Source organism: Chiloscyllium plagiosum, chromosome 39 (assembly GCF_004010195.1).
Source record: "Chiloscyllium plagiosum isolate BGI_BamShark_2017 chromosome 39, ASM401019v2, whole genome shotgun sequence".
NCBI classification, from domain to species: domain Eukaryota; kingdom Metazoa; phylum Chordata; class Chondrichthyes; order Orectolobiformes; family Hemiscylliidae; genus Chiloscyllium; species Chiloscyllium plagiosum.
In genome coordinates, this window is record NC_057748.1 from 19,048,210 (window position 1) to 19,058,486 (window position 10,277).

Consider the following 10,277-nt stretch of genomic DNA (forward strand, 5'->3'; position numbering starts at 1 on the left):
CATGAAGCTGCTATGTTGGGCCAGGTTGTTGCACCTTCCTCTAACTCATTCCTTTCTTCCTGTGACTTATGTTTCCTTCTCTTACAATCAAACGCACAGAAGACCATTCAAAGATCTTCCCTCATCTTAGAGGGCAGCAACTTTCAGAAATTTGATCTAACACTGCGCCATGATCTATTTTTCACCTCTCAATGTGAGTCATGCACTACCAGCGTGTTCTTGTCCTCTATACCTCGTAATAGTGAGGAGAAAGTACTTCATGCAGCAGTTTCACACTGAGGGCAGAATGGAAGCAAATGTGAGAATTCAGAGTTTGTAGCTGAGGTCATAGACACATGATGTCAACAAAACCCAGCATCGACATGGTGTCACAATTTTTATTAATATTACAACCACAACCATCTTCAATAATATAGCATGCCCCATAGAACTCTGCTGATCAAAACCTGATGCAAAGACCAAGAAGGAGAGGTTGGGGGGGTTAATTAAACAGTTTCATAATTGTTGGCAGACAAAGCCATCAACTGGATACAAGTTTTCCAGTCAAAAAATGTAAATGAGGTTGGCAAGTAAAGCATCAACCAGCTCAAATCTGAAGTGACAGTGAATATAAATCCAGCCTCAAAAATAGAAATGGTGCAAATTAATGTGCAATCGAGTGTATTTTACGCTGGAGTGCTCCTTGTAGCTGTGGCAGCTTTGCGTAAAGAAATTGGAAATTAATTAATACAGAGAAACAAATTAAAGCCGAAGAAACTGTGGATGCTGTAAATCAGGGACAAAAACATAAGTTGCTGGAAAAGCTCAGCAGGTCTGGCAGCATCTGTGAAGAGAAAACAAAGTTAAAGTTGCGGGCCTAGTGACCCTTCCTCAGAACTGAAACATTAACTTTGATTTCTCTTCACAGGTGCTGCCAGACCTGCTGAGCTTTTCCAGCAATTTCCAGAAGGCACAGAAATGACAATATTGGGTCTGCCGTCTGGTTTGCTTGCTTCTTGCACTGACACTCTCATTTAGAATTCATTATGTAAGTCAGTGCAGTTTGTGCTGCTGGGTATCTCAGCTTGCATTAATCCTCCAGGTTATGCAGTGCTACAGCCAGATGCTTGGTGAATTATTACTTACTCTCTCCCAAGTTCAAAAGGACATCTTGCGACTAACAATGCCATCTTCTTTCAATAGCTGTAGAACTAGGGGAGATTCTGGCATGGTGGTAATGTCACCAGTCGAGATTACTTGTAAGGGGGGGATAGGTTCATAATCCCACCACATCAGCTGGTGTAATTTAAATTCAATTAAAAGTACTCATGACAAATACCATCAATTGCTGTTGATACCCACCCACTTCAGTAACATCTGCTGATCTGGCCTGAATGTGACACCAGACCACATAATACAGTTGGCTCTTACCTGCCTTGAAAAATGGCCAAGCAAGCCACTCAATTCAGAGATGTGTAACAAATGCTGGCCTTGTCAGTAATATGCATACGCGAAAGTGTGGACTGAAGATGCTGGAGATTAGAGTCGAGTGCGGTGCTGGAAAAGCACAGCAGGTCAGGCAGCCTCCGAGGAGCAGGAGAATCGATGTTTAGGGCATCAATAATATGCATATCTCATGAAAGAATAAGAAGGGTGAAGAAACATCTTTGTTTATTCAGTTCTCATTTATTTAAGAAAGCCAGAGTACCCTCCAGCAATGGTTTCCAATCCCCAAAGGCATCCCACAGTTTCCCACACCATTGATCAGCTCCTGTGTTACCAGATTATTGCTCTGACATTCAGGTCTTGAATGAGCTACAATTTCCAACAGTTAAAGCCTTTGACCTCTGCGACAAACTCTGAATTCTCACATTTGCTTCCATTCTGCCCTCTGTGTGAATCTGCTGTCTGAAGCCTCACAGTTATATTCAACCCTGAGTTCAGCTGCTTACATCAACACAAAGATCTCCGGCCTCAAGCTTCTGAACACTGCCCATTTTAATGTCAACCTTAGGCTTGTCAATAATACTCACTTCAACACATCTGCTGCTGTTGCCTCTTTCATTCCAATTTTAGACAACTCAAGATTCAATTATCCCAATGCTTCCATGGTTGGTCTCCCATTCCTCATTGTCCCAAGTTCATCTAAAATGCCACTTCCCAAAGACCCACTTCCCTCACTGCTGACCAACTTATGCTCCTCCATCATCTCCAAATTACAATTATCTTCTGTTCTCAAACCCCTCCCTGGCTTCAGCTATCACTATGTTGTTGCTCCCTCCAGTCTATCAACCACCCTGGATTATAGCATTCCTCCAATGGTCCCCACTTTGGTCATTTGGGATTCCTTCAAACAACCAGCCATCTGGACCCTACATTCTGGATTATCTCCTCAAATCTCTCTACCACTTGCTTCTCCTTTATGACATATTTTAAACTCAGCTTTTTGGATCATGGTTGTGGGAGCCTGTTCCAAACCCTCCCTACAGGGCTCAGTATTAGGTTTTGGTTGTTAAATAAACATAGAATATAGGAGTCAGTTACTCAGCCCTTTGCGATAAAGGGCTTTTGCCCAAAATGTCAATTTTCCTGTTCCTCGGATAGTGCCTGACCTGCTGTGCTTTTCCAGCACCACACGCTCGACCCTATTCAGCCCTTCAAGCCAGCTCTGCTATTTAATATAATCACGGGTTAATCTTTCAACTCAGTATTCTGCGTGCTTACTTTCAGGGACTGGTGTACAAGGACACCCAGATTTTGTTGCACCTCTGCTTAACGCCATTCAGATTATAATTTGTCTTCCTGTTTTTGTTCCCGAAGTGGATAACTTTACATTTATCCACGTTGTTTTTCATCTGCCATGCATTTGCCTACTCACTCAACTTGTCTAAATCACACTGAATCATCTCTGCATTCTCTTCACAGCTCACCCTCCCCCAAGCTTTGCGTCGTTTGCAAATTTTGAGATATTACTTTTAGTTCCTTCATCTAAATCATGAATATATGTTGTGAATCATCAGGTCCAATCACTGATCCTTGCAATACCCTACTAGCCACTGCCTGTCAATTGGAAAATGACCTGCTTATTTCTACACTTTTGTTTCCTGTCTGTAAGACTTATTATGATATGGTTTGGAGTATTTTCCTACCTTAGAGGTGCTTTCAAAAGGTAAAGTATAGTGCAAGTGCCCTCAGGATGCATTCCTGTTCTCTACTAATCAAATTAGATTAGATTAGATTAGATTCCCTACAGTGTAGAAACAGGCCCTTCAGCCCAACAAGTCCACACTGACCCTCTGAAGAGCAACCCACCCAGACCCATTTCCCTACAGCTAACACTATGGGCAATTTTAGCATGGCCAATTCACCTAACCTGCACATCTTTGTATTGTGGGAGGAAACCGGAGCACCCAGAGGAAACCCACGCAGACACTGGGAGAATGTGCAAACTCCACACAGAGAGTTACCCGAGGTGGAAATTGAACCCCGGTCTCTGGCACTGTGAGGCAGCAGTGCTAACCACTGTGCCATCGTGCCGCGATCTGACTAAGCTTATGAAAACAACATCAGTCAGGCTCTGCATTCCTGTAAGTTTTTGTCAGTCAGTCTTTTGAAGAGCTCCGACTTTGAATAAGGACACAGCTAGTCCCAGACGAGGCTGAGTTCTTCGATTCCATTGTCTAGACTCGCAGAATGGACTGACAAGTGAAATACTGACCATTACCAATGTCACAGACCTTGACAACCTCCTGAGTGACCTCCTTCAGAAGGACAAAGAAAACTGAGGATCTAAACATATTTCGAGAAAGTTGTTATCAGATTTAATGAAATGAGTCCTTTACTTTAGGGAAATCAATTCCTCTGAAGGTATCGAACTAATGATCTGATAAAGACAGATCCATTCCTCAAGCTTGGGGAAGCTTTTGTCAAAATGTTTTATCTATCTGTGAACATCAAGAGTTAATGAGTGTGTAGAACAGTCTCTGCTGTACATTTGGGCACTGAAACTATTTTAAATCCTAGCCTCATCCGTTTTTGGTTGCTGTCATTGGCTGCAAGGCCTGTTTTATAGAGGTGCTCTGCCAGGTTGACTTCTTAAGTTGAACTTCCAGCTAAATGGTGGCCACTTCAAATCCAAACCAGGCAACCAAGATAACTCCAAGAAAGCAAAAGCTTTCTTAACAAATTAGATCAGTCTTCCCCTCTTCCCTCCGTGTCCAGTCTTCCCACATCCCTTTCTTCTCATCCTATCTTCCCTCTCTCATCCTCTGTCCCTTCACCATCACCTCCTCACTCCACCCCTCCCTCTCTTCTTTCCAGTTGTTTGCTCTGCCATTCCTGTCCCTCTGATGATAATTTCAGAGCATTGGAGTCCATTGCCAATGTTTCCTTTCAGGAGGATATTGCTGCCACCTATAGTGAGAGTCCTGAATGACCAGTGGAGAAAGTAGCGCACAGTGTGAAAGTGCTGCTTTGAGAGAACTCCCACATTGTGGCTGCAGAGATGTATATCAGATCAAACATAAAGAGTCTGGACAGGAAGGCTTTTCAGGATCCTGAGGACATTCCTTCTAAACTCTGACACCAGCATTGGTTTCGGAACCCTCCCAAAAGAGAAGGCAATAAAACATGGGAATGATGACTACTGGTCCAACCTGATCTTGTACAAAGAACTCCCATTCGGACTTGTATCTGTCATTCCCAAATTTTGCTTGTGTCCCCTTCTTCCCACTTGCAAGCCTCTCCTCATCAGCACTGATATTTATGTGGTTCAGCTTCTTATTCAAAAGACTTGTTCCTACTTCCCTGACTTGATGTTTAGCTTTCGGCAGGAATTTATTTTAGGTGAGAGTCCTTGACACTGATCCAGCTTCCTCACAGACAGCTCTTAAGAGTGAATAGGATGTCTGACACTCCTGTTTTTCTTTTCCCGGCACCCATGTCGTGTGTATGTAGATGTCGGACACAGTAAAGAACAAGCGTGCAAATCTTTATTTATATTCCACCACCAGGAAAAAAGGAAACACGTGAGTGGCCAGTGACAAGCAGTGCCCATAAACTCACTTATGGTCAGCTTGGCCAGGCCCAGGAGCAGACCCATGAGGAGGTCCTCTGACCTGCACTCCCCACTGGGTGTTTCAGGGGGAATTAGATGTTGCTTATCAAATTGTGCCAGAAATCACAACATCCGGTTGTAATCCAACAGGTTTATTTGAAATCACAAGCTTTCAGAGTGTAGCCCCTCCATCAGGTGTAGAAGGGGCTATGCTCCAAAAGCTTGTGATTTCAAATAAACCTGTTGGATTGTAACCTGGTGTTGTGATTTCTGACTTTGTCCACCCCAGTCCAGCACTAGCACCTCCACAACATTAATTTGTGGCCAGAATTAGCCATGCCAATCCCAAATTCACTCCATTGTGTCATCTCACAAACCAGCAAATTGCATTCCGATCCTTCATACTCTTCTGCAAAGAATTCGACACACATCATTGAGTGAGGTCTAAATACTTTATAAATCATTAGGCAGTATTAGTCAAATGTTGCATATTGATAAGAGAGTACATAATGGACTACAGCAACAGGAGGAGTTCTGCCATTCACTGAGATCATGACTTATCTGTATTTTAAGGCTCTCTATTCATAATATGCCACCCAGCAAAAGAAAATCAATTGCAGATTTAAAATGATTGTTTGAAGTCGTATGACTGCTTGAAGTGAAGGGCTTTCACAATTCCACCTCATTGTGTAAACAAAACGTTTTTACTTCATGGCTTGGAACTTGCTTTTACAATTATATCCCCTTTTCATGTGCCCTCCAGCAGAAAGGAGTTTCTCTCTATTGATCCTATCAATCTACAGGTCTCATGGTTATGGACATAATCAAGGTCACCCTATACATCAAACTCTTGCTACGGTTACCATGAGGAGCATGATCCTGATTTGTCGTTGTTAAGGAACAGATCCTCTCTTTCTCACTAAAATTAATGATATTTGTCCCTTTTTTAACAATCTCAACGCACTAATATAATGCGTGATAGATATTTGATTGACAAAGAAGCCAGACAGGAAAGTGAAGTTGAGACCACAGTCAGATTAGCCAAGATCTTATTAAATGACAGAGCAGATTCAGGAAACCTTGCCTCTCCTCACTCTCACGTTCTTACAAGACTGTATTCACCATCAAACATGTCAGGAGGCTTTGCAATGTGAGTTCCCAACTTTGGTTGGACATATTCCTGGAGGTTTCAGTCAAATATCGCCCACTGCACTCACCCATCCCAGAATCATATTGTACATGGAGTTCAACTGAGGCACTCAGAAGGGAATTAGACAGGTGTTTGAAAAAAGAATGTACTGGTTACAGGGAGAAGGCAGCAGAGTGGTACTAAGTGAGATGATCATTCAGATTGCCACTGTAGACATGATGGGCCATAAGCCTTCTTTTACACTGCAATCATCTGTGATCCTGAGAATCTATTCCTCAGCAGTCGCTGTTGAACAAGCTCTTTGAAATGAGAATTCCTCTCCCCTGATCCATCCCCATGGCTCCGAACTTTGAGGATCAAAACTGTTCGAAGAAACATAGGGAAACACATTTGAGTTAATGACTTACAGATTTTGTTCCCAGCTGGTGGCTGTACAGTTCCAATTAATTGCTGCCATATCCAGTACACAATTATTGGGTAAATCAGGCACCACAACATTCTCTTCAGGTGCCTGGCTGCTCCTTTCTGCCAGAGAGAGGAAAATGAAGGCTAACAGCACGCAAGGTGACTGTGAGACATCAGGGTGATAAGGTCTCTCTAGGAAGGAGTGACCATAACTGGGAGAGTCGCACAATCCAATGGGCTCTGGGAGTGAGGATTCGAGAAAAGCATATTGTGATGTATTTACAGGAAAGACTCTGATTCCATGTGACTTCTTCACTCACCAATCTCCCAAAACAAAAACTGAGTGAGTCTGTCTTGGGCCCTGTGTTGGTGAGTCAGTCAGAAAACGGAGGCCTGTGTTGATAAGGGAGATGTAGGAGGCAATTGAAATAAATTCTCCCTACAAGAAGGGGATAAGTTAGTGGCATTGTGGTAATATCACTGGACCGCAGGTTAATATTCTGGGAGATGGATTTGAATTCTACCAGAGCAGAAAGTCACATTGGAATTCAATTTAAAAAACCTTGAATGAAAAATACTATTCTAAATGGACTACTAATTATTGTTAACAGTTGTAAATACCCATTTGATTCAATAATGTCCTTTAGAGAAGGAATTCTAATGTGCTTTCCACAGATGCTGCCAGGCCTGCTGAGCTTTTACAGCAATTTTTGTTTTTATCCTTTCATAGTATGGCTTACATGTGCCTCCAGACCCACAGCAATATGGTTGACTCTTAAATACTCTCTTGTCAATTAGGAGCACAATAGCCCATTAATGAATAACAAAAAGGCAGAAATCTTGGCACCAACTGATCTCAAACAGATCCTGTCACTGTCTGGATTGGCTGCCTCACCGATACAATAAAGGAAGATAAAGCAAGAGGTAGGATTGAAAACTAATTCCAGTCAGCACTCCCCTATTTCAAGAAGGCAGGTGCAGAGATATAATGGTGGACGATGGGAAAGGGTTTCATTCCACCTTATTGAAACATAAGACCTGGAGGGAAATCTCAGGGTGCATGATGAGAATATGTTTCCCTAATAGGGAAAGGCAAGAAGTAGGGAGCACAGTTTAAACATCAGGGACCACCCATTTAAAATAGAGATAAGATGAAGTTCTTCTCACAGAGTCTTGAATCTTTGGAACTCTCTTCTCCAGAAGGTTGTGGAGGAGAACGTATTGAATATTTTTAAAGCAAAGGCAGGTAAGATGCTTGACTAATAATAGGGTCGACAGTTATCAAGTGGAGCAGACATCAATGTTGAAGTGAAGCCACAATCAGTTCAGCCATGGTCTTAGTGAATGGCAGAAAAGGCTCAAAGGGCCTACTCCTATTCTTAATTTATATCTTCCCATGTTCACAGGGTTCCACAGCTCATCCACTGTAACCTCAGCAGAGGACGAAGAGTTTGCCAGAGTTTACAACTGCCTTCAGCCGAGATGAGGATTTCGTAGTGCAAGCAGCCTCGTGTAGCTCAGCTGTCACCTCACATTCTCCTCCCCTGGCCACCTCCATATGGCTTATGCCCGAAACGTCGATTCTCCTGTTCCCTGGATGCTGCCTGACCTGCTGCGCTGTTCCAGCAACACATTTTCACCTCCATACCCTGCTCCATCCCTGCTATCCCTGTGCAGGAAGGAATTCATTGCAGGGCAAAACTGATACAACTATATCGTAACTATGCCCAACCATCTTAATTGGTTGCGGAAAAAGGGCTATGGTGTCACACTTACGCAGGGCACAAAGATCAGCCAATTTGCTGAGTTTGGAACAAGAGGAGGCCATTCAGCCCTTTAAGTCTATTCTGGCATTGAACTAGACCACTGGCTAATCTGTTAGGAGAAACTAAGGACTGCAGATGCTGGAGATCGGAGTCGAGAGTGTGGTGCTGGAAAAGCACAGCAGGTCAGGCAAGGAGCAGATAGATAGACCTGGGGGGTGCAATGACAGAGAGATTCACTGAGATCCTTGTAGAGAGAGGAGGAGAACTTTTTCAAGGCCCACAAGCCTCATTCCTGATGAAGGGCTTCTGCCTGGAACGTCGATTCTCCTGCTCCTCGGATGCTGCCTGACCTACTGTGCTTTTCCAGCACCACATTCTCAACCGGCTAATCTTTAACTCCATTAAAGGACCTTGGTTCTGTAAGCTGTAACTCCCTCGTCCAATAAAAACCTATCCATTCCAATTTAGGAATACTCAATAGAGTCCGCAGCCTCAACAGCATTTTAGTGGAGAGACAGTTCCAGATTTGCCCTCACCCTCTGTATGAAAAATGCTTCCTGGCATCACCCTCGAATGGCCTGGCTCGAATTTTAAGGTTCTGTCCTCTTGCCTTGTTCTGGGCTGAGAGTAGAGAAAAAGTTTCAGTCCAATGACCTTGTGATCATGTCAAAGACAAGTTTACAGGGTTCCCTGCTCTAATTGCAGGTGGGAAATAGCCCTCCCTGGCAGGGGGAGGGGGTCTGCACGATGGTTGAAAAGGGAGGATGAACAGCCAGAAGGGTTCACCGACAGGAGCACTTGCAAGCGGTCACTACAGGGTAAGGTACCTGCCTCCAGGTGCACTGCTGCGATACCCTCCCTCGTTCCTTCACCGTCCAGCAGTGCCACACCAGCAGCTTGATGTGTGCCCACTCGGCTTGTGTGCAGCTCATGCCCGGGGGCCAGAAACAGCTGGCCCGGCCCCTGTCGCAGTCGGTGTGCCTCACCCACCTCGGCCAGAAAATGGCTCCCAGGTCCACCCACTGGGACGTGAGGGGACAGACAGCCTCGCGCACCAGCCAGCGCCTCCACTGGGCCTTATCCGCCTCGCTGGCCACGGCGGCCGGCTCCAACCGCTGAGCCTCGTGCCAGAGCTTCCCGCGCAGCCGCAGTGCCGCGGCCGCGAGCTCGCCGCTCAGTTGCAGCAGGTGGCCGCGCTCACTCTCGTTCCCATGGCGACCCGTAACCGACATCCAGAAGGGGTCGAAGGAGGGACCGAGGAGCTTCCGGAGCCTCTTCGGGTCGAGTTGCTTCGGTCTCGGTGAGTAACGGTAATGGTGGTCGCTCAGGCTGAGGGAGTAGGGCCGGACGCTGTTCGAAACCTTCATCCTGCCCCAAGCGGTCTCGGCCTCGGACCCTGGGCGTGGAGTAGGCCGGAGCCGGGTACCCGGCCTTCCCGCCTGGGCATCCGCAGAGCGACTTCGCGGCTGTGCTGACGATCCGGAGTGTAGGAGGAGGAAAACGATAATGGCCTGACAGGGAAAGGGGGTCGCAGCGGTGCGGGGGAGCTCCCGAGGCATCTGCGCCGTTGTCCGTCACCTCCCCGAGCGGCTGAGTGAGCTTCAGGCGCCGGAGACTCCATTTAAACCCACACATTATCGCCGCATCCTTGACGATCGCACTCAGCAAAGCAGGGCAGAAGGCTGCCGAGTTCACAGACATAACAGAGAAGTGACAAAACACCCAGCAGAGGAACGACTAACCTTCGGCACCAAGCTCTTTGTAGCTGGGTGGCCCGTCCTCACAGAGCACCATCATCCCACCCCCTCGCCGGCTCTCAGATCATTGCTGCAGGTCTGGCACAATTTCAACATTTGCAGATGACGCAGAACTTGGAGATATTCTGAACTTGCGAGGAGGCCTTTGAAGGAGCGCAGGCTGG

General features: G+C 45.6%; 1 protein-coding gene across 3 annotated transcripts; it reads right to left on the reverse strand.

The window, feature by feature from the left end:
- Positions 1-5,473: 5,473 nt before the first annotated feature.
- Positions 5,474-10,023, reverse strand: LOC122542306 (noggin-like). 3 transcript variants are annotated; one of them, XR_006309774.1, is made up of 2 exons: positions 8,893-10,023; positions 5,474-6,547 (listed from the first exon to the last, which is right to left on the reverse strand). XR_006309774.1 is itself a non-coding variant. In XM_043679916.1 (2 exons), exons 1-2 carry the CDS (start codon positions 9,913-9,915, stop codon positions 6,454-6,456), a joined length of 822 nt encoding a protein of 273 aa, XP_043535851.1. In that variant the 5' UTR covers positions 9,916-10,023; the 3' UTR covers positions 5,474-6,453. The 3 variants fall into 3 exon arrangements, 2 of the variants coding, with proteins under 2 accessions (XP_043535851.1, XP_043535855.1); XM_043679916.1 differs by having other exon boundaries at positions 9,188-10,023; XM_043679920.1 differs by having other exon boundaries at positions 9,184-10,023.
- Between the last annotated feature and the right edge of the window lie 254 nt (positions 10,024-10,277).